The sequence below is a fragment of the Equus caballus genome, chromosome 21 (assembly GCF_041296265.1).
Source record: "Equus caballus isolate H_3958 breed thoroughbred chromosome 21, TB-T2T, whole genome shotgun sequence".
Classification (NCBI taxonomy): domain Eukaryota; kingdom Metazoa; phylum Chordata; class Mammalia; order Perissodactyla; family Equidae; genus Equus; species Equus caballus.
The window spans coordinates 17,155,201-17,178,311 of record NC_091704.1 but is presented as its reverse complement, the minus strand read 5'-3'; the positions used below and the strand labels follow the sequence as shown (position 1 = coordinate 17,178,311).

Here is a 23,111-nt window from a genome sequence, read left to right as displayed (position 1 = left end):
GCGGCCGCGCCCCAGCTTGGGTCGGCGCAAGAGCTCAGGCCGCTGGCACCTCCGCAGCTCCGCCCGTCCTGCTCCGGCACCTCCGTCCTCCCAGCGCTCTGCCAAAGACCCCGAGTCGCCCGAGATTCTGCTCCTGTCCCTTTGTCCACAAGATGCTCCCAGCCACCCACTCCCTTGCACCCAGATGCCACGCCCCCCGGGCCTGGTCTCCTGCCCCCTCCTCTCCTGTCCCTGATTGTCGCTCCTCCTGACCCTCCTAAGGCTGTTCCTCAGAATTCATTCATTCATGAGTACCTACTGTGTGCCAGGCGCTGGAAACATAGCTGTGACGGGGACAACCAACAACTCCAGCCCCGGGGGAGGTAACATACTAATGGGGGAAATGGACAAAAAAGATTGATCAGAAAAAAATGTGCCGCGGCAGAGCGTGCTGTGTGCTGGGGAGAGAGACATAAAGTGAGGAAGGGTCTCTGTGGTCTCCGGGCAGCCCCCCAGTCAGGAGCCAGACCCCCTTCTCCCTTTCCTCAGCCTAACGGGGTGGGGGAGGCCCGGGGCTGTGAGAAGGGGAAGCAGAGCCCACTGGCGCCTCTTCCTTCCTGTCACTTGACCTCCTGGAGCCTCAGTTTCCCTCTCTGTGCATGGGGATCACAGTCCACACCTCCGAGATTGTCTTGAGGACTAAGCTGCTGAGTGTACAAAGCCGGATGGGCGCCTGGTGCCCTGGCACTCACGTGTGTTCACTGTTCTCATTATCAGTCTGGTTGTTTTGGTTCATGGTCAACCTCTGAACAGCAGCTCCAGTAACTCCGTTTTCCTCTCCCATCCCATGCCATTAAACAGGTTTCCTTTTTTGATCAAACACTTACCTTTTACAAACTATTAACAAATACAAGATTCAACAGGCACGAAAGGTCAATGACATAAACTGTCTCCCTCCTTCACCCACCATGGCTCCCCAGTTCCCCTCAGTGGCCACCAAGGGAACAAGTTACTTATGTTCCCCTGTGGAGAGAGTCTACGCAGGTCTGAGGAAACCCTCTTGTCTCTTCTCATCCTCCATACACCAAAGCTTCTGCTCTGGCGGGTTCGCGCCTTGCTTTTTCCTTCACAAAGTGTCTGGAAGTCTTCGCACATCGTCCGTATTGTGCTGCGTTATTCTTCTGTGCAGCCGCATAATGTTCCAGGCTGAGCAAGACCACAGCTTACTCAGTGAACGCCCCGTGGCTGGGCCTTTAGGTTGTTCCCTGCCAGCTGCCGACACAGAGCACTACTGTGGATGAAGAGCCCCGGGCAGGCCTCACTCCTGGGGGGTTCACTTGCTAGGAGGCTCGCTGGGCCCCAGGGTCATTTCTTCAGCTCCCACCTGGCGCTCTCCATGGGGCTGGGCCATTTCCACTTCTAACAGCAACAGATGGGGATGCGCTCCTGCAGACCCTTGAGAACACCCTGAGTGCTCACACTTTCCGTCTGTATCAGTCTGATGGGGGAAATGACCCCTTGTTTTCCTTCCTCCCCGCCTCTGCCATCTTTTCAACTTTATTGAAGTACGATGGGAGCATACTAAATTGCACACATTTTAAATGCACATTTTTCACAGTTTCGAAAAGTGTGTGAATCTGTGAAGCCCGACTACAATGAAGATCATGAACATATCCGTCACCGCCCACGAGTCCTGCGCCCCCGCACTGTGCCTCCCTCTCTCCACCTTCATTCCCAGACAGCCCTGATCTGCTGTCACTCAGAGTACTTTGCGGGTTCCAGAACTCGCTACGGGAGCTTTGCGCTCGGCTCCTTTCACTCAGCGTGATGCTGCGGGGGTGGTCCGTGTTGCTCTGTGGCCCGACGGTTAATCCCCTTTACTGCCGAGTCCTGTTCCACCGTGTGGCTGCACCACAGGCTGGCCACCTGCTGACGGACACTAGGGTTGTCTTCAGTTTACAACTGCTGCAAACAAAGCTGCTGTAAATGTTGGTTTACAAGTCCTCGTGTGGATGCCCACTTCAGTTCTCTAAATGCCTAGGAGTGGATCTGGGTCATATGGTAACTGTTTAACTTTCAGAAACTGTCAAGCCGTTTTCTGCGGCGTCTGCACCATTCTGCATTCCCATCGGCGGTGCATTGTAACATGGTTATTGTCTGTCTTTTTAACTTTGCCCATTCGAGTGAGTGTAAGGGGGCATCCCAGTGTGGTCTTGATTTGCATTTCCCTGATGGCTAAGGATGTTGGGCATCTTTTCATGTGCCTATCGGCCATTCATCTATCCTTTTTGGCAAAGTGCCTTTTCAAATCCTTTGCCCATTTCCGTTTTGAGTTGTTCGTCTCTTATGATTGAGTTGTAAGACCTATTTATTTATTCTGGATAGAAGTGTTTTGTTTAATAAATGCATTGCAAGTATTTTCTCCGGATGTGCATCTTGCTGTTCTGTGTTCTCAGTTGGGTCTTCTGAAGAGCAAAATGATAAAATCTAATTTATCATTTTTTTCTAGCTCAGAAAACTTTGCCTGCCCCAAATTTGCAAGGAATTTCTCCTGTGTTTTTTCTAGAAGTCTTATAGTTTTAGGTTTCACATTCAGGCCTATGATCCGTTTTGAGTTAATTTTGTGTGTGGTGTGAGGTAAGGGTTGGTGTTAACTGCCTTCTGTGTAATGTCTGGTTGTCCCAACAACATTTGTTGAAAAGACATCCCTTTCCTCCATTTAATTGCCTTAGTATCTGTCAAAAGTCAACTGCCTGTATTTATACGGGTATCACTCTCTATTATGTTTTATTGATCTAAGAGTCTATCTTTTCACCAGTACCAAATTGTCTTGATTACTGCACTGCAGCTCGATAAGTCTGGAAATCAGGTAGAAGAAGTCCTCTAACTTTTATCTTCTTTTTCAAAACACTTTGGTTATTCCAGGTCTTTCGTAATTCTATATGAATTTCAAAGTCAGTGCCACTTCCTTAAAAAAATCCTGCTGCGTTCAGATTCGAACTGCACTGACTCCTCAGATCAGTTTGGGGAGAACTGACATCTTGACAACACCGACTCTCCCAGTCCGTGAACGGGGTGCATCTTTCCATTTGTTTAGGTCCTGAATCCCCTCGGCAGTATCTGCAGCTCTTACAGTAAGGTCCTAGACTTCATTCGTTAGATTTATCCCTAGGCTTTCTACCTTATTTGGTACTGCTGCAAATGGGATTAAAACAAATTTTTCATTTTCCAATTGTTTGCTGCGAGTATAGAATTCAATTGGATTTTATATATTAACTTTTAAACCTGTGAACTTGCTAAATGCACTCCTTAGTTTTAGCAGTTGTCATGGATTCCCTTGGATTTTTTACATAAACAATCATGTCATCTGCAAATAGGGAGAGTCTCACTTCCTCCTTTCCAATCTTCATGCCTTGTATTTGTTTTTCATGCCTTATTGCAATGGCTCTGGCCTCCAGAACCATGTTGAACAGAGGTGGTGAGAACAGACATCCTTATCTCGTTCCCAGTCTCAGGAGGAAACACTTCAGTCTTTCCCATTAAATGTTATGTTACCTGTAGATTTTTTTGTGGATGCCCGTTATCAGTGTGAGGAAGTGTCCATTTATACCTGGTTTGCTAAAAGGTTTTTTGCTTTTCATCATGAATAGGTGTTGAATTTTGTCAGATCTCTCCTGTATTCATTGAAATGATTGTATGCTTTCACTGTACTTTAAATTTGCATTTCTCCTATTATGAGTGAGGCTGAGCATCTTTTTCTGGGTTTAAGAGCCATCTGTACTTCATTTTTTGTGATTTCTGGGTTCATGTCCTGCTAAGTTATTGGCATTTTCTTATTGCTTTCCAGGAGTTGCTTATATAATGAAGATATTTTATCCACGACATGAATTCACCTTCATTTCCAGTTTCATTTGTTTATTCTTTGTATTTATGGGTTTTTGCTGGTAGAAAAGTGGGATGTTTGCGTCACTGGAGTTTCCACTTCCTTCCTGGACAGGTTCTGGCTCTGACCCTGGAGCCTCCTTGTGGTGCCTTGACGCACCTGGCTCTGGGCTGAGGGTCCACCTTGGTCCTGACCCTGTTCCTCTCGGTAGTCTCAGCATACCATGGTGATCATAGCCTGGGGTTTTCCGGGGCCTGGAGACTGGCCGTCCTTCCTGGAGGGCAGGAGCTTCTGTCTCCAGGCCGGGGATACATCCCTCTCTGCGGAAGCAGCCCAGGAAGAAGAGAAGATTAGGCTACGCCTCCAGGCAGCACTTCCTGCCACAAGCGGATGCAGCGTCTGCTGTGCTGAAGACGCGGCCCGTGTCCCTCCCCCACGCATGAAGCCCTACTGCTGCCCCACATGACTCTCAGCTCAGCAGTCCCTGCCAGCCTGCCCCTTAGGACACTCTGACCTTGTCCAGCCTCCCAGCCTTTGCCTGGGCTGCACCCTCTGCCAGAAGTCCCCACACCTCCAGATCACTGTCCGGCTAATCTCACCTGTCCTTGGATTTCAGTACCCAAGTTACTTCCTCCAGGAAGCCCTCCTAGCAGCCTGGCCCGAAATGCCACTGAAACAGTGAATGGGTAATAGTCTGTTTATCCTCATGTCCCCCACTAGACTGTCAGCTCCACCAGACAGAGACCGGGTCAGCTCTGTCTGCTCCTGTGCCTCCAATGCCCTGCACACGGGAGGTGCCCAATAAGTGTCTGTGGGTGATTGAATTAAAGTCAACAAAATACAGACCAGAGCCATTTTTGTGCCAGGACTTGTGATGGGTTACAGAGATGAAAGAGCCCTCTGAAATCTAGCCCCAGGGCTCTGCTTTCTGGCGTCCGTATCCCACTAAGGACATTGTCCCAGGTCTCACCCCGACGCTGGCCCGGCCTCCTGCCTCCGTCACTCACGACAGCCTCCAGAGCATTAAGAAGACCACCAGGCAGCCCTGGCCCCTGGCCGCACTGCGTCCCTTCCCTCCTCGCCTCTTCCCGCCGTGCGCGCCTCCTCTCTGCTCCAGAACCGCTGAGCTCAGTCCTCCCTCACCGCCTCTGCCCTGCGGAGCCTCCCCCGCTGCGCTGCTTCCCCGGCCTGCTTCAGACCCCAGCTCGCTGCTGCCTGGTCTGCACAGGGTCTCTGGAGCTGGGCGCGGGCAGTGAGCACAGAGGGGCCGTCACCCCCCGAGAGAAGGGTCTATAGCAGGAATACCTCGAAGGGGAACTTGACCTTTGTCTGGGGCAACTTCCTCCCCTCCTTCCTGGGCAGATCCAGCCGAATTCCCTTCCCTGGGTGCAAAATTCGTTCTGTTGGGTGCCCAACCCACGTATGCCACAGATGGGTAAACTGAGGCTGGAGGAACTGGGGCGTTGAGTCTGGAGCCTGCTGAGCCCCCGTGTGACCCGGGCCCTTCTCGGTGCTGGCACGCCCTGCCTTCCGTCTAGGGTCTCCAGCCGCCTAGCTGAGCAGGGCCAGTGCTGCAGAGGCTTCCGGAACTTTCTGCGTCTCGCCTCCCCACCCCCGTCGCCCACATGGCCATGACTTTCAATAAGTGACAGCGGTTCAGGAAGCCGAGGGGCCCCACACAGGAAGGAGCCGAGTGGGACTTTCCTCCGGCTGCCGCGGGGCTCTGCCCAGTCGTCCTCGGCCAGGCGCCCAGCCTCCAGGTAAGAGCTGCTGGCCGGGCCGGGCCGGGCGGGGGCGCGGGGTGGGGGCCACAGGGAAGGTCGAGGCTGCGGACAAAGGCCGGTTCACCTTCCAGGCCTCCGAGGAAAGCTGCCAGACGAACGGAAAGCTGCCAGACGGACGTGAGCTGGCGCGGCTGGCTGTGCGGCCTCTGGCAAACCGCTCCCCTCTCTGGGCTCCCACTTTGTCCGGCTAAAAAGAGGCCTCCCATTCCCAGCAATCCGGCCCTGAATGAATCATTGCTCATGTCCGGGAGCTCGCGAAGGGGTGGGGGGGGGGGCGCCCTGAGCAGACAGCTCCCGCCCCACCCTCCCAGCCCCCAGGCCGGAGCGTGGGGTGACCAGCCATCCAGGGATGTGGGAATTTTGGTGTTAAAACGCGGGCATTTTCTATTTTTTTCTTTCTTTTTTTTTTTGTGTGAGGAAGATTGTCCCCGAGCTAGCACCCGGGCCCATCTTCCTGTATCCCGTATTGGGACGCCGCCACAGCGGCGCGTGACGCGCGATGTGTAGGTCCGCGCCCGAGATACGAACCCGTGAACCCCAGGCCCCCGAAGGAGGCGAGAACCTAGCCGCGGCGCCGTCGGCTGCCCCAGCGTGGGCATTTTTCTGGGCCCCGAACACCACCTCTGACTTTCTTTTTTTTCGCTTTCGATAGTTTTTTAAAAATCCTATTTCTTTAAGATTTATTTTGAACGGAAGACACGCGCGGTGATTCTGTTTATATCAAGCGCGAAGACGGGCAACTTGAGCCCGGCTGTTAGCAGTAGGACAGTGGTCACCTCTGTGGGCAGTGACAGGGCCCCCAGGGCTGCGGGTGTTTCCACTCCTGGGCGGGGAACTGGGCATACCGGGGTGTCCCCGGGGGGGCAGCCCTCTGCCCGCGCCGCCCCCGCGGTGGCCGCCACTCCGCGCCAAGGGCACTTCCTGTCTGCTTTAGCGGCGTCTGTGCAGCGCTGGGGGCCGAGTCTCAAGGACGGTGCCAGTTACTGCGCACTAAAGGCAGGGACGCCTCAGGCTGGGCTCAGCAAGCCGTGTCGCCCAGGAGCAAAGGGAGTCAGCCTGTCCGCAGCCGGGGTCCCGCGGCCGGGATATGGGGGCGCTGGGGTCTGAATCCAGAGCCTGCGCTCTTCACCAACCCCCAGGCCCCGCGTTATAATCTGGGTGTGTTGAAACCTCTTTAATACTGCACCCTCCACCCCCTACTGTTATCTTGGAGCAAAGATTTTACCCAACACCCGCTTTGTATCTTCTTCATTCAGGTCAATTTAAGTGGATCTTGTCCATCTGCCCTCTTTTCCTCACTGGGCTGGAACAAACCCAACCCTTCTCCTGCCTAGCCAGGGGTCCCGAGCTCCGGAGTCCCCCAGGGTGGGAGAGAGCTGGCCGTTGGCAGGAGTCAAACTCCTGGGAGGAAGAGGGGCAGCTTCCCCCTGGGCCCATCCTACGGAGGGCTTCCTGCTGTGGGGGCCTAGGTGGGGGCAGCGACCGAGGGGACAGAGATGGGAGGGGTGGGGGCGACAGACACAGAGACCGTTGTTGACTAAGTCATCAGTCTGGATCTGCCCCTGCGCACACCTCACACCGGGTGCAGAAGCTTCCAGACCGACCCACAGGGAGTGACCAACCACCATGCCCAGGAGCTGGTACCCATTTGTACGCCTGTGATTGATTGTTCACGCCTGCCTGGGTTCAGGGGCTGGAAGCAGGGATGTGTGGAGGCTGCAGATTGACTGGAGATGTCTGCCCTGGGCACAGATGAGATTGTGGGGTGTGAGCTCACACAAATTTGGGTGCAGAATATCTTCCGGTCCCAAGCCCAGCCCTCACCTGGGGTTTATGTCTCCTCACCCACCTTGCACACTCAGCTTCCTCTCTCCATCTCTGTCTTTTTCTCTCTGCATGTCTCTGTCCTTCTCTCCTCCCTCTTTTTCTGGCACCATCCTTACCCCACCCGGCACCTGCTCTGCCCCCCACCCCGAGCTGTGTAGCCTGGCAGAACTGAAGGTGGCCTCTGTGTGTCCAGGCAGGCTGTGCTCATGGAGCCACCAAGCGAGGAGACGCCCCTGATCGCTCAGCGCTCCTGCAGCCTCTCGTCTTCAGAGGCCGGTGCTCTGCATGTGCTGCTGCCCCCTCGGGGCCCTGGGCCCCCGCAGCGCCTATCCTTCTCCTTTGGGGACCATTCAGCTGAAGAGCTGTGTGTTCGGGCTGCTAAGGCCAGTGGTGAGTATCTCCCTAGAAGGCTGGCCAGAGGGAGGGCTCAGGTTGGGAGAGGGAATAGCTGCCAAGTGAAGCCGGCATCGGAGCTGGGGCTCTGAGAGGGCGTAGGAGTTTGGTAAAGGAGGAGGGTGCGCAGGGAATGGCACATGCGGAGTCTCAGAGGTGGCACGGCTTATCAGCGGAAACGGTGGTCATCGCTCGGGGCCAAATGTGCAGTGGAAAGAGATGCTCCAGGGAGAGGGGCAGGGACCCTGAGAAGTAGGCTGAGTGCATGTCTTCTCTCCTAAGGGCAATGGGGAGCCCCAGAGTGTGTGTGAGCAGGGGTGGGACATGGTGTCAGAGCTGCAGGTGAGAAAGAGCCTGCGGGGCTGCATGGGGGGACCGGACGGGGAGCTGACGGGGAGCTGACGGGGGTGTTCCCTCAGCCATCCTGCCCGTGTACCACTCCCTCTTTGCTCTGGCCACCGAGGACCTGTCCTGCTGGTTCCCCCCAAGCCACATCTTCTCTGTGGAGGATGCGGGCACCCAGGTCCTTGTCTACAGACTCCGGTAGGAACGACCCTCCCCGTGACACAGAGGTGGGCCGCCTTTTGCTGGGGGCTTAAGAAGTGGGCGTGGAAAACCGCAGGGACCCTGAAACCCTGTGATCTCCCCGCACCTCTTAGTGGGTGCCTGGCGGGCACTGCCCATTTCACAGATGAGAAACTGAGGCCAGAGACGATGGGTTGCCTGCCCAAGGTCACACAGCAACTCAAGGTCACAACCTGGGCTCAGCGAGGTCTTGCCACAGTCCTCTCCCTCCCCATGCCCCTACTCCAGGGATCTCCCCTCTCCCCACAGCTTTTACTTTCCCAACTGGTTTGGGCTAGAGAAGTGCCACCGCTTCGGGCTACGAAAGGACTTGGCCAGCGCCATCCTTGACCTGCCAGTCCTGGAGCACCTCTTCGCGCAGGTAGGGGCTGCGTGGGGCTCAGCCCAGGGGTGGGGTCCGCAGGGCAACATCAGGGCTCCCGGTTGGGCGGTCTCAGCTGATCCTCCCTGCGGCAGCCCAGGAGTGGGGCCTTGGCCCGGGGCGGGGGTTTGCAGGGTGACATCAGGGCTCATGTTGGGCTGTGACTGGCCCCCAGCACCGCAACGATCTGCTGAGCGGCCGCCTCCCCGTGGGCCTTGGCCTCAAGGAACAGGGCGAGTGTCTCAGCCTGGCCGTGCTGGACCTGGCCCGGATGGCCCGTGAGCAGGCGCAGCGGCCTGAAGAGCTGCTGAAGACCGTCAGGTGAGGGCTTCCAGGCTGTGGTGCCCAGCCTCTACCTGGGAGTGAGCGAACGTGGCTCCACCAGGCCCCCCATGTAGGGGCTCCCCACCTACGAGCCTGGAGCCTGCAGTGCGTCCGCGTGACCCAGCCCCCCTCCCCCACCCCCCACCCCCGGGGAGACTCCAGTGCCCCGCCTCCTGCAGCTAAAAGGCCTGTGTGTGTCCTGTCTGTCCTGTGGGCCCCAGTGACCCTCCCCACACTGAGGTCCTTCCCGCATGTGTGCCCCCCAGTGTGTCTCCGTGTGCGCCTCCTGCCCCCACACTGAGGCCACACCCCAGCCCCTCAACTAAAGCCTGGGTTGTGTGTCCTCGTCCGGCCCTGAGGAGGCCCCTCCCCGCACTAAGGGCCCGCTCCCCCGCTCGCAGCTACAAGGCCTGCCTGCCCCCCGGCCTGCGCGATCTGATCCAGGGCCTGAGCTTCGTGACTCGGAAGCGTATCCGGAGGACCGTGCGCCGGGCCCTGCGCCGCGTGGTCGCCTGCCAGGCTGACAGGCACTCGCTCATGGCCAAGTACATCATGGACCTGGAGCGGCTGGACCCGGCCGGGGCCGCCGAGACCTTCCTCGTGGGCCTCCCCGGGGGTGCTGGTGGTCAGGACGCGCCCGGGCTGCTCCGCGTGGCTGGTGGCAGCGGCATTGCCTGGAGCCCGGGCGGAGACGAGGTGCGGGCGGCCGCTGGGCGGGCCGAGGGGCGGGGCTGCGAGGAGGCGGGGACGAAGGAGGGGCGAGGCTGTGGGGGGCTCCGCGAGGGCCCGGCGGGGCGGGGGCGGAGCTCACTGGGGGTCGAGGGAGGAGGCGGGAGCGGCTGGGAGATATTTGGGGATGGGCGGGGGAGGGGACTGAAAGAAGGGGCGGGGCGGGGCTGAGAGGGGCGGGGCTCGCGGGACCCCCAACCTCAGCCGTCCCTCTCCTCCCCAGGCCCTCCAGCCCTTCTGCGACTTTCCAGAAATCGTGGACATCAGCATCAAGCAGGCCCCGCGCGTTGGCCCGGCCGGGGAGCACCGTCTGGTCACCGTCACCAGGACAGACAACCAGATCCTGGTGGGTGCTGGACCCTCCCCTCCCGCCTGACCCCGAGGGCGGGGACGCGGGACCGGCGCCCCTGGGCCGCAGCGGGCGCTGACGCGGGTCCCCGCAGGAGGCCGAGTTCCCGGGGCTGCCCGCGGCCTTGTCCTTCGTGGCGCTCGTGGACGGCTACTTCCGGCTGACAGCCGACTCCCGGCACTTCTTCTGCAAGGAGGTGGCGCCCCCGCGGCTGCTCGAGGAGGTGGCCGAGCAGTGCCACGGCCCCATCACGTGAGGACCCGCCCCCAGGCCCGCCCTCAGCGGCCGACCCACCCGGTCCGAATCGCGGTGCCTCCCCGCGTGGCGCCTCCGTGTCCTCGCCTCCCTGGACGAGGGGCAGGGGCTTGACCGGCGCCTGGTGCAGAGGCGGCGCGCAGTGCGGCAGGGCCGCCGCGTCCCTCTCTCCGACCCCGCGGGGCCCCAGGGCGTTTCCTGGGGATGCTCGGCGCCGGCTTCACCTGCAGCCTCTAGTTTGATCCCCGGGCAGAAGCCCCGACTTCCAGCTCACTTCATAAGTGGGGAGGAGAGAGGGAATGGCACCTGGGGAAGGTCCCAGGCCTCAGAGAGACCAGGATTAGACCCAGGCCCAGCTGGATGACTCTGCCTCCGTCTCTCTGTCTCTCTCTGTCTCCACTCTCCTCTCTCACCTTTCCCCACAGCCTGGATTTTGCAGTTAACAAGCTCAAGACTGGGGGCTCGCTTCCGGGCTCCTACGTTCTCCGCCGCAGTCCCCAGGATTTTGACAGCTTCCTCCTCACTGTCTGTGTCCAGGTCGGTCCACCACCACAGACCTGGGGGGCAGGGAGGGCTTCCTGGAGGAGGTGACATTGGAGCTGAGACCTGAAAGATGTAGGCATTTGCTCCCTGAAGAAGGGGAGGGAAAAGGCATTCCCGGTGGAGGGAACAGCATATGCAAAGGCTTGGAGGTCAGAAGAGCCTGTGGTGCTTGAGGAAGAGGTAGTGAAGACAGGGTGCTGCCCTCACCCTCTCAGGGGTCACTCCTCCTCGCAGACCCCCCTGGGCCCTGATTACAAGGGCTGCCTCATCCGGTGCGACCCCACGGGAACCTTCTCCCTGGCTGGCCTCGGGCGTCCCCATAGCAGTCTTCGAGAACTCCTGGCAGCCTGCTGGGATGGTGGCCTGCATGTGGACGGAGTCGCGCTGAACCTCACCTCCTGCTGCACCCCTAAACCCAAAGGTGAGCTTGCCCGCTTCCCTAAGCTGAGCGATCGATCTGGGGCCCTGCCTTTCTGTGTGTGGCATAGCTTTTCTGTGGCAAGTGGTGGAGACTGCAGGCCAAGGTGGTTTGGGGAAGGAAAGGTGACTTGTTTGCTCATCAGATAGAGGCTGCCTTCAGGCATGGCTAGATCCAGGCACAGCTGGAGCCAAGTGATGTCACTAGCACTTAATCTCTCTCGAGCTCTTGCCTCTTCTTGGGTGAATTTCACTTTCAGACAAACCCCTGGGAACGACTCTGAGGTGTGAGTTCTCCAGAGTCCCCCACAATCCCTAGCAGGACTGACACCAGGTTGCCCACAGCATCTCCTGCTCATTGGCGCCCCCTTCAGGGTTCTTTCCCTCTGTCTCATTCCCCTCCCGCCCACTGTGGCTTCCTGGAGTCTCCTGTCAAGTAAACCATGTCCCCTTGAGTCCTCAGCCCAAGGTTGGCTTCTGGGGGAGACCCCCAAACTAGGCTAGGGAGCCAGCAACCCTTTGATAACCTTTCACCTCTGACCTCTGGCCTTCTTCCTCCACTCCCTCCCTGTAGAAAAGTCCAATCTGATTGTGGTCCGGAGAGGGTGCACCCCACCCACGCCATCCCTGGTTCAACCCCCATCCCGCTGCCAGCTGAGTCAGATGACGTTTCACAAGATCCCGGCTGACAGCCTGGAGTGGGTAAGAAGCCCCAGGAAATGGGGGCGGGACCATAGTTGGGGTTCAGAGACCCAGTCTACATCCACGTCTGCTGTGTGGCCTCAGACATGTGACGTAACATCCCTGTGCTCCTGGTTCCCCATCTGTAAGATGGGGCCAGCGCCTGTGCTTGTGCGGGCCAGCTCAGGGGCTGGGACCCTGCGGGAGACCCCTTCTTCACCTCTCCTGCTGCCCCCTCACCCTCCAGCACGAGAACCTGGGTCATGGGTCCTTCACCAAGATTTACCGGGGTCATCGCCACGAGGCCGTGGACGGGGAGGCCCGGGAGACAGAGGTGCTGCTGAAAGTGATGGATGCCAAGCACAAGAACTGCATGGAGGTGAGTGGGGTGGGGTCGGGGGCAGGCCTCTGGGGTCAGGGTTGGTTGGAGAGAGGGTCATGGATTCAGGGAAATTTAAAACCACACAAGGTCTTAAAACAACAGAATTGTAGCCACAGCATTTCCAAACCATGAAATTTGGAAGGGTTGGGGAATTTAGATGCAAATAGAAAGAGTACACCAGAGAGAGGGAACAGCCAGTGCAAAGGTCCTGAGGCAGGGCCGAGCTTGGCATGTTTAAGGAACAGCGAGGCCAGTGGGCCAGAGAGGAGGGAGCAAAGAGAGAGGGGAGTGATGTGGAGGGGTCACCAGCAGGGACCACCCAGGGGAAGTCTGCAGCCCATCTCAAACCCCAAATCTCCCGCTTCTGTGAGAGACTCAAAGTAAACTACAGTGGGGACTTGCAGCCTCATCGGGACATCATGAGACAGTGTGGCGGGTACTAGTGGTGAACTCCAGGGCCACAGCAGGCTGTGGGCAGGTCTCCTCCTCAGGAAGCCTTGTGAGCAGCAGGGCTGGGGTTCTTGGTCTGACCACAGAGTGGGAGGGGCCCACGCCTCTTCTCTCCCTTCTCCCGCTCCCAGTCGTTCCTGGAAGCAGCGAGCTTGATGAGCCAAGTGTCCTACCAGCACCTCGTGTTCCTGCATGGCGTGTGCATGGCTGGAGACAGTGAGCGCCCCGCCCCGCCCCGCCCCACCCCGCCCATCCGTGCAGCATTAGCAACCCGCATCCACCAGGCTCCCGCGCCCTGTGCCCCTGTTCCTCAAGCGCCACTCCTTGGGCAGCAGCTCCAGGCTGCCCTGGTACCCAGCCCTCCAGAGTTGTCTCAGTCAGACAGACCCAGGTTCCAGTCCTGCTTGGCTGTGTGCCGCCTGCACCGCGGCAAGGGCCGCGTCACTCGCCAAGCCTCGGTTCCATCAGCTCAGCTCAGGAGCCCAGAGCGCCACCTGTGCCGCCTGGACAGGCTGACAGAGGCTTGCGTGGGGGCAGCGCAGGGCTCGGGGGTCGGGGGTGGGGTCGGAGGTCGCTGGCCCAGCTGGGTGGCGGGCACTCACCCTGGGAAGGCAGGATGAATAGGAGTTAGGGAAGAGAGGGCAGAGGGAGGTTGGAGCAGAAGACACAGGACATGCAGAGGGCAGGACATGGCTTTGGAGCGTGCTCGGCCCCTCCCGGGCATTATTTCAGGCAAATGGTCCCAAGAGGGGCAGGGGGAGGAGAGGCAAGTAGGGCAGGAGGAGGAGCAGGCAGCGAGCAGTCAGAGTGGAGTTGGAGGGACCCCTGAGGGGTGGTGGGGACGGAGCCTGATGAGCAGAGAGCAGTCCTGCCTCCCAACCCCACCCTCCTTGCTGCCACCAGGCATCATGGTGCAGGAATTTGTCCGCCTGGGGGCGCTGGACACATATCTGCGCAAGTGTGGCCATCTGGTGCCGGCCAGCTGGAAGCTGCAGGTGATCAAACAGCTGGCCTATGCCCTCAACTATCTGGTGAGTGCTCCTCTGCCTGCTCCACCCTCCATTCACACAGAGGATGGGTAATTGAGATGGGGCTCTGTAGTATGGATAGGAGTTTGGCAAGGGTGCAAGCGGAGGGTATTTTAGACGGAGGCAACAGCATAGGTACAGGTTCAGAGGTATAAGAGCAGAAGAAAGGAACAGCCACGTTCATCATCAGAAGAAAGGTTGTCCACAGGTCTCAGGGGGAGTTGGGAGCAAGGAGGCTGGGCAAGGCTTCTCAGAAGAGGAGTATTGGAGCTGGGGCCATAAAGGTTGAGCAGGAGTTCATCAGGAGGAGAAAGAAAGGAGGGCATGTCAGGCTGAGGAAACAGCCTGGGCAAAGGTCCGTGGCTTAGAGGTGTGTCACGTGCCCTGGGGTGCATCAGGCAGCTCAGTGGGCAGGAGACCAGGGTGGGGCACGAGAGAAGGGAAGAGAGAAGCTCATGGGAAGAGTGAGCAAGGGCTGGATCTCAAAGGGCCTTGAATGCCAGGCTGAGGACCTGAAGGCCGTGGAGAGCCACGGTGTGGGGAGCACTGTTTAAGAAGGGGAGGGACAGGGTCAGGTCAGCATAGAGGGTGGACTAGAGGAGGCAAGACAGGCTGCCAGTGGTCTAGGGAAGATGCTGGCATATGTCTGAGTGCTACCAGGTGGGCTTTGAAGTATGTGTAGGAGTTTGCCAGCCAGAATACTCATTCATCAAACCCTCCCTGGCATTTCCCTGTGCCTGGCCTTCTTAGGAAGACAAAGGCCTTCCCCATGGCAATGTCTCAGCCCGGAAGGTGCTCCTGGCTCGGGAGGGGGCTGACGGGAGCCCGCCTTTCATCAAGCTGAGTGACCCTGGGGTCAGCCCTGCTGTGCTAAGCCTGGAGAGTAAGTATGGGGGTGGAGGAGGGAGGAGCCTGGTGGGGCAAGGATGCAGATCCCTGACCACATCCCCCGCCCCAGTGCTCACCGACAGGATCCCCTGGGTGGCCCCTGAGTGTCTCCAGGAGGCACACACACTTGGCTTGGAGGCTGACAAGTGGGGCTTCGGTGCCACAGTCTGGGAGGTGTTCAGCGGTGTCACGATGCCCATCAGCATGCTGGACCCCGCCAAGGTCAGAGCACCAGCAGGGGCCTCTGGAGCCCCCATCTGCCAGAAGGGTGGGCTGAAGTCCAGCTGGGGGAGGCTGGGCGGGTGGGTCTGGGGGGCCTCCTGAGGGTACCCTGGGGCTGACCAGCCCTCCTCCCGCCCTCAGAAGCTCCAGTTTTACCAGGAACGGCAGCAGCTGCCAGCCCCCAAGTGGACGGAGCTGGCGCTGCTGATCCAGCAGTGCATGGCCTACGAGCGGGGCCTCAGGCCCTCCTTCCGCGGCATCATCCGTGACCTGAACAGCCTCATCACCTCAGGTGGCCGCTGGGCCGGACGGGGTGGGCAGGGCTGGCCCGTCACACGGGGCCCCAGGGGAGAAGGCCACGGCTGCACACAGAGCCTGCCCCTTGCGCCTGGCAAGGTTGGGGCGGTTGGAGACTGTGATGGTCAGCATGAGCCCGACAGCTGCTGTGACAAACGGGCCCCACAGCTCCAGGTTGAGCATGACGGATGTTTAGTTCTCATTTGATGAGGGCATCCAGGTCAGCAGGCAGCTCTCCCTTTGTGGCTCCACCCACCCCGTGGCCTCAGGTGCCTGTGGGATCCTTTGCGGGCAGGAGAGAGAGTGTGGGTCCCAAGCTAGGTTGCTACAGGCCACGCCTGAAGGGGCCCCTGGCAGGTCTCCCCATCAGCCTGAGCTCAGTCATGCGAGCGACCACATCTCACAGCAGTGGAGTCTGGGAAATGCCCTTCTGTCTCCATAAAGTACCCTTTGACTTGCAGTGGCTTTGCCACAATGCACAGAAAGGGTAAGCATGCAGATCGAGGCCACACAGCAAGTCAGCCTAGGAGCTGGGCCCAGGGCCAATGCAGGGCTTGCTCACTGCCTGGGCTCCCCAGATTATGAGCTCCTCTCGGACCCCACTCCTGGTGCCCTGGCGCCCCGTGACGGGCTGTGGAATGGCGCCCAGCTCTATGCCTGCCAGGACCCCACCATCTATGAGGAGAGGCACCTCAAGTACATCTCGCAGCTGGGCAAGGTGAGGGGGGCCCAGGGGGGTGCGGCGGGGCGGCACCCGTGCACGTGAACACCAGCCCCGCTGTCCCCCAGGGCAACTTCGGCAGCGTGGAGCTGTGCCGCTATGACCCGCTGGGTGACAACACAGGCGCCCTGGTGGCCGTGAAGCAGCTGCAGCACAGCGGGCCAGAGCAGCAGAGGGACTTCCAGCGGGAGGTCCAGATCCTGCGAGCCCTGCACAGCGACTTCATCGTCAAGTACCGCGGCGTCAGCTACGGCCCAGGCGAGCCTCCTGAGGGCCTGCCCTCACATGCCGCATCCTCCTGCAGGGCCATTTCAGGGCGCTGGGAACACCAGCGGGGGCGCTCGGGGCGCTCCGGCTTATCCAGATCCAGGGCGCGGGGGTAGGGTTCCAGCTCTGTCCCTTAGCAGCTGGGTGACCTCGGGCAGGCAATTTAACCTCTCTGAGCGTCAATTTCCGCACCTGAAACATGAGCCATTCTGGAGTCTAGAGACCTTAGCGGTAAGGGTCACTGTTGCCTTCCCATTTCATAGACAGCAATTACTGAGGCGGGCGGGCCCAAGGTCCCCTCGGAGGGCCGCGGAAGGATGGGGAGGCGGAGGAGACAGAGCGGCCGCGGTGACTCCTGCCGCCTCTCGCCTCCCGCAGGCCGCCAGAGCCTGCGGCTGGTCATGGAGTACCTGCCCAGCGGCTGCCTGCGCGACTTCCTGCAGCGGCACCGCGCGCGCCTCCACGCCGGCCGTCTGCTCCTCTACGCCTCGCAGATCTGCAAGGTGCGGGGCCGCGGGCAGCGCGGGCGGCTGAGGGCTGCAGTCTGGGCTGCAGGTCGGGTCGGAGGTGGGGCTGAGTGGGCGAAGGTCAGGACCGCGGAGCAGCATGCCTCAGGACAGGGTTAGGCTTAGGCTTGGGGTCTCGGTGGGGGTGGGGGTGGACTCCAGGTCAGGCTTGGGGCCCCTGCCCAGTCATCCTGGGGTCCGTCCCCATGCCCGCCCGCAGGGCATGGAGTACCTGGGCTCCCAACGCTGCGTGCACCGCGACCTGGCAGCTCGGAACATCCTGGTGGAGAGCGAGACGCACGTCAAGATCGCCGACTTCGGCCTCGCCAAGTTGCTGCCGCTCGACAAAGACTACTACGTGGTCCGCGAGCCCGGCCAGAGCCCCATTTTCTGGTGGGGACGCCGCCCCGGCTCCGCGCTCCTCCCCACCCCGGGCCCCTCCTCCGCACTGTCCTGGCCCCGCCCCCCGGCCTTGCCCCTCCCACGGCCCCGGCCTCTCCAGGCCACGCCCCGCCTCCTGGTGCGCTGGCTCCGCCCACCCCGAGTCTGGCCCCGCCCCCAGCCACGGCTCCACCCTGACCCCGCCGGGGTCGCGCCCTCGCCCGCCGCAGGGTTGGAGAATCCCCTCGTCCCACAGTCAGGGAAGCTGAGACCCAGCAGCTGGGCCGACCTCACAGCCCCCGCCCACCCTGACCAGCGCCCCCCGCCGGAGGCTGCCCCTTCCCCGCCCTCTGCCCCGCCCTCGCATCCCAAGGCCTGCCTGGCCCTCCAGGTACGCCCCAGAGTCGCTCTCCGACAACATCTTCTCGCGCCAGTCGGACGTCTGGAGCTTCGGGGTGGTCCTGTACGAGCTCTTCACGTACAGCGACAAGAGCTGCAGCCCCTCGGCCGTGAGTCGGCGCCCCCGGGGCCCAGCACCCTCCTCCCCCGCCCCTTTCGTGGCCAGTCCCTGCCCGGCCAGTGCCCGCGGCCCCGCTTTGCTGAGGGTGCCCTGGTCCCAGCATCGGAGGCCCCAGTGGGGAGGGTCCGCTTGCCGAGGCTGACCCCTGCCCACCGCGCGCTCCCTCCGCAGGAGTTCCTGCGCATGATGGGCTGTGAGCGAGACGCCCCGGCCCTGTGCCGCCTCCTGGAGCTGCTGGCCGAGGGCCAGAGGCTGCCCGCGCCTCCTGCCTGCCCCGCCGAGGTGAGCGCTGCGGGGTCAGCCTCAGTTTCCCACTCTGTAGGTTCCCCTTGGGTCTTGGCCAAGCGAGCTGGGCCCTCTGGGCCTCTTGCTGGAGAGCATGAGCCGGGGCCCGAGGCCCGAGGGGCCTGGCCTCTGCCTTGCTGCTCTTTCGTTGTACGGCAAGTCACACACGCTTTCAGAGCCTCGGTTTGCCTACCTCCAAAACGGGGATAAGAGTGCCTTACCGGTGCAGGGGCCAGAAGAGCTAACGCCTACCCGGTGCTGGGCTCCCCGCCCCGCACACCGTCGGCATTCACTGTGTGGTGCTGGCGCTTCCGGTTTATCATCACAACTTTTGCAGAGGTGTCTAACATGTGGTTGGTTATTCATCAGTTAATTTGCTCAGGCCACAAACACGTATTGAGCGCCAACTGTGTGCCGGGCTCTGAGGAGACAGAACAGACACTACTCTGTCCTGGTAATCAACAGAGGCTAACGAGAGCATGCTGGTGGCGATCACTGTCTGCAAAGATGACCAGGAGGAGATGATGGGGGAGTCAGGGAGGGCCTCTCAGAGGGTTTGATGCCTGGAGGAGGAGGAACCCACGCATGAGGAAAGCTAGGAGAGGGCATTTTCAGTGGAGGACACGGCAGGTGCAAAGGCCCTGAGGTGGGAATGAGCTTGGTGTATTTGAATAACGAGATGGGAGCGGATGTGGCTGCCTGGGACAAGCAGGAGGTGATGGAGGGAGGGAGGCAGAGGATGGGATGAGGTTTAGTTCTGAGTCAGCCACGGGAGGCTCTGGAGCAGGGGAGAGACAGTCTAATTTATATTTTAAAACTGTGAACAGGAGTCATGTCCTTCCCACTACTCACAGGTGACCCTGTTGTCTCCTCCCACCCCTTCAGGTTCATGAGCTCATGAAGCTGTGCTGGGCCCCCAGCCCACAAGACCGGCCGCCGTTCAGTGCCCTGGGCCCCCAGCTGGAGGCGCTGTGGAGTGGGAGCCGGGGGTAGCAGCCGTAGCCTTCCCTGCTTGTTGGGGGAGAAGCCGGCTCACTGTCATTTCCTATCTCCTGCACATAGACCTCCGGGTTCTGGTATCCATGGACTGGCTGTGTGACCTTGGGCAGGGAGCTGCCCCTCTCTGGGCCTCTGCTTCATAGAGACCCCCATGCGGCAAGTGACATTGCATTGGGGGTCACCCCTGGCTTGGGGAACAACAGCAGCCTTGTGGCCTTTGGAGCTTGTAAAGATTCAAGACACATGCACCGGTGGGGCCCGCTGAGCCCGCCCCCCCGGAATGGAGACTGCGAACTGAAACTCCCGTCTGTGCCTCCTCCCCAGGCCGCTGGAGCTTCCTGCCTCTTTTCCGGTGGGGACGTCCCACAGATTGTGTCTCCTCTCAGGCCCCCGCCCCCCGCCCCGCTCGCTGGAGGAAGCCAAGGGCAAGACCACTGCCTGGTCGGAAACTAGCTTTTGGGAGAGACTGTGTGACGGTTTGGGGCCGTGCACGGGGCTGGGGGAGGCTGGGGTCCCAGCACACCCTAACTGTGCCTGTGTTGTGGGACTGCAGTTTCCCCGCCCGTCCCCTGGCGCCCTTTCTGTCCTGACTTGAGAGTCACTCAATTGATGACACTGGAGCCTGACAAGAGCTTTTCAGCAGTGGAGGGAAGGAAAGGCATTCTTGGCAGAGGGAACAGCATGGCGAGAGTGAGGAGCTTCAGAGTATAGAGGTTAAAAGCCCACGTGTCAGAGCCCATGGTTCTGTCACTTATTTGCTGAGTGACAGTGGGCAAGTTGCTTCCCCTCTCTGGGCCTCAGTTCTGTCCCGTGTACAAGGGGCAGAGCAACAGTGCTGTGCAGAGTCAACTTCTGGGGCTTGTGAGAAGGTGCCTTGTGCAGGCTGAGCCCCCATCACTCACTCACCTGCCTGCAAGGCTTTGCTGCCGCTTTTGCCTTCCTGGAAAACTCTTATTCATCTCTCAAAACGCCAGCTCTCACCTCCCTGCAGCCTTCCCTGGCATGCTCTCACCGCTCCCCACCAGCCCTGTTCTTCCCTCTGATCCTAGGTCTAGGGTGATGTCCGTGTCCGGCTTTGTCTCCTCTGACCTGGAGGCTCTTGGGGACGGGGCTGGGGTGGACACAGAGGGGACTCGGAGCGTTTGATGACTGAATAAAGGAGTTGAGTGGAAAGAATGGTTTGTGCTGGACTTGGGTGTTGGGGAACCTTGGGGGGGTGAGCTGGGGAGGAATGTAGGTAGGGACCCATGGGGGCCACAGTGGGGTCTGGGGGCAGCCTGGGGAGGCCGGACAGCAGGGCGGGGCACTGGCCCGGGCCCTGGAGGACGGCAGCCTTCCCGCCCGCAGCTGCTGGCCTTGGCTCTGTCCTGGGGAGCTGATTACAGGCTCCGGGTGGCTGGAGGGAACAGGCTGCTCTGTGGGGTCAGAGGGCAAGGCTGGGTGGGAGGTCTGGGCTGTGGGCAGGGGTCCAACATGGGGGCGCGAGTGTCCTGCGTGCGCCTCAGGACTGTGGGCGTGGGGTGCAGAGCGACGGCGAGCAGGGGAGGCCCACGTCGGGAGAGCGCGCACCTGGTGGGGACTCGGGGCCACCCCAGGCTCCGCAGGCAGGCTTTCAGCTCAGGCGCCCGGCCCTGGGCCGCGCGTCTTCCTTGCTCTCTGCCTTAGTTTCCCTCCTTGCTAAAATGGGGTCGAAAGGCCTCCTGGGCACCAGGCTGGCCTAAGGAGATGCTGGGCGATCGCGCCAGCTTTATTCTCTGCGCTCCAGCAGGCCAGCCCAGGAGACCCTGATGTGGGAGAGACAGTGCCAGCCACCCCCCGCCCCCGCCTCGTGTCCTGGGGCCTTGGGCAAGCATGGGGTCCTCTTGAAGCCTCAGTTTCCTTCTTTGTATGGGAATAAGGACAACTGGTCTGGATGTTCCTGGTCTCCCTTGGCTGGGTGCGCTCACACCTCCCGGAATGGTTCTGTCTCGGTTTACATATTTCACCTCTTCAAAATGGTTTTTAAAAAATACAGACTCCTCGGCCAGTGCTACCCCTGGGGGAGGTACGTCCAAGGCCCCGGCCGGGCACAGACACCCTCGCTGCTCTGTGCCCCTCTCAGTGTTGTGGTGGGACCAGCCCTTGAGGCCCTACGACTACAAGACGCCCTTTACCTGGAGCCGCCAGGGAACCCTGAAAACCAAAGTTTATTACTCACAGGATCGGGGAACACACGGCACCTCTGGGGACACAGGGCACCCCTGGGATCCCACAGTGAGGTGGCGGAGCGCGGGCCGTGCACATGGGGGCTCCGCGGCCCGCCGGCTCTCCTGGGGAGCGCGACAAGAACGGGCTTCTCAGCGCGGGGAGAGCAAGCTCGCGCCCCAGCCGTCGTACTGGAGTCGCCCATGCTCTCGGGGACAGAGGGGCTGGCGGGCGCCGTGTCCCGGGGCGGCGCGATGGGTCGAGCCGGGGCCTCTGGAGTGCAGCCTTGCTTGGCTTTCAAACCTCAGCCAGGCACTTGCGTCCAAGAACGAGAAAAAGCGGGTGTCGGCTTGCACCACGCTCGCCCTGACCCGGCCCTTGACCCTGTCCCGGGACGTCCTGCGGGACGCTGTGTTCCCCCTCCAAGGCCCCCAGCTGGGCCGGGCTGGGCGCCTATAAGTGGGGTCCCAGCCGGGGCCGGGCGCCTCCCGCCGCCATGGAACCCCGCGGGTGCACCTGGGCGCTGGCGCTGCTGGGCGCGGGCCTGGCGCTGGCGCTGGCGCAGGGGGGCGCGGCCGCCCCGGGGGCGCCCGAGAAGCTGTGCGGCCACCACTTCGTGCGGGCGCTGGTGCGGGTGTGCGGGGGCCCGCGCTGGTCCCCCGAGGACGGGCGGCCCGTGGCTGGCGGCGACCGTGAGTGGGGGCGGGCGAGGACTGCGCCCTGGGGTCCCCGGGTGGGGTGGGGGCGCGCCCGGGGCAGGGCCAGGGCCACCGGCTGGCGGCGCGGGTGTGTACGAGCCCGCGGAGGGTGCGGCCGTGCCCAGAAATGGGTGCCGGGCGAGCGAGGCGGTCTTGCAAGTGCGCCGTCAGGTCGCGCCTTTATTTTCAATTTCCGGATTTTGATCTTCATGAATTTTTGATTTTTAAAAATATTGCATTAAAATGTGATTGATCTTGATTGTTGGGTTTTGGGGCGCCCCTTTAAATTGTGCAGGCACATCAGACGGGTGCACACAGCACGGGGGGTCTCTGGGTCCCCCCATCCATGCTGAGTTCCCCTCTGTCCCCAGGTGAGCTGCTGCAGTGGCTGGAAGGACGCCATCTCCGCCACGGGCTGGCGGCCGATGGGGACCCCTTGCTGCTACTCGCCCCACAGCTGCTGTCCCAGGCCTCTCGCCACCGCCACCACCGCCGGGCAGCTGCCGCCAACCCTGCCCACCACTGCTGCCTCAGCGGCTGCACCCGACAGGACCTGCTGACCCTCTGTCCCCATTGAACCCTCCTGGGGCGTGGCCTGGGGTGGGGGGGTCTGGTCTGGCAAGCTCCTGAAGTCACACAGCACTGTAAAGCCCCACGTCTGGGGGGATGTTGTTGATTACCGCCTGGAACAGGGAGCTCACCACCTCTCCCAGGCCATCTGTCCTGGGTGGGGCCAACTCGGGTAAAATCCACACCCCTCCCTGGCCTGGAGGATCCTCAGTTTTGCGGAGATGCCAGACCCTGAAGGTCGAGTGTGCCCCTCTCCACGGAGCCCTGGGCACCACCCTCCCTGCATGTGCTCTGCCCCTTGTTGCTGTCTCCCCATAGTGAATAAATAAGATACTGCAGAATCCGAAGCAGCTTTTTTCATTTTCTCAAGGAAAGGGGACAAGCTTTGGGTCAGCCTTCCTGTGGGATTGTCCCCTGGCAGCTGTGACCCTGCCAACACTTCCAGGAACTTGATAACAATTTGAGAGTCATCACCAGACAAAGTGGGGAAACAGAGGCCTAGGGAGATGGCGGGTTGCCAAGGTGAGCCAGGAAGGGAATGGCCAGGTGCAGGATTGAACCCAGGTCTGTGCTGAGGCCCGTGGGGGCCGGAACCTCACCTAA

At 60.7% G+C, this 23,111-nt stretch overlaps 2 protein-coding genes across 10 annotated transcripts; both read left to right on the top strand.

Annotated features, from left to right (window-relative positions):
* Positions 1-5,182: 5,182 nt before the first annotated feature.
* Positions 5,183-20,229, top strand: JAK3 (Janus kinase 3). Of its 9 annotated transcripts, none has more exons than XM_070246590.1 (25): positions 5,536-5,622; positions 5,718-5,763; positions 7,667-7,863; positions 8,286-8,409; positions 8,701-8,812; positions 8,988-9,133; positions 9,538-9,832; positions 10,089-10,211; positions 10,309-10,466; positions 10,895-11,006; positions 11,247-11,433; positions 12,004-12,131; positions 12,358-12,489; positions 13,074-13,158; positions 13,846-13,973; positions 14,721-14,853; positions 14,929-15,080; positions 15,222-15,372; positions 15,956-16,095; positions 16,167-16,356; positions 16,744-16,868; positions 17,092-17,264; positions 17,644-17,761; positions 17,944-18,054; positions 18,943-20,229. In XM_070246590.1, exons 3-25 carry the CDS (start codon positions 7,680-7,682, stop codon positions 19,048-19,050), a joined length of 3,315 nt encoding a protein of 1,104 aa, XP_070102691.1. In that variant the 5' UTR covers positions 5,536-5,622; positions 5,718-5,763; positions 7,667-7,679; the 3' UTR covers positions 19,051-20,229. The 9 variants fall into 9 exon arrangements, with proteins under 9 accessions (XP_023481219.1, XP_070102694.1, XP_023481221.1 ...); XM_023625454.2 differs by having other exon boundaries at positions 5,593-5,622; positions 5,718-6,804; XM_070246592.1 differs by having other exon boundaries at positions 5,601-5,622; positions 7,671-7,863.
* A 1,472-nt stretch (positions 20,230-21,701) lies between these two features.
* On the top strand, positions 21,702-22,849 carry INSL3 (insulin like 3). Its single transcript, XM_023625458.2, has 2 exons — positions 21,702-21,932; positions 22,310-22,849. Exons 1-2 carry the CDS (start codon positions 21,737-21,739, stop codon positions 22,513-22,515), a joined length of 402 nt encoding a protein of 133 aa, XP_023481226.1. The 5' UTR covers positions 21,702-21,736; the 3' UTR covers positions 22,516-22,849.
* Positions 22,850-23,111: the final 262 nt, after the last annotated feature.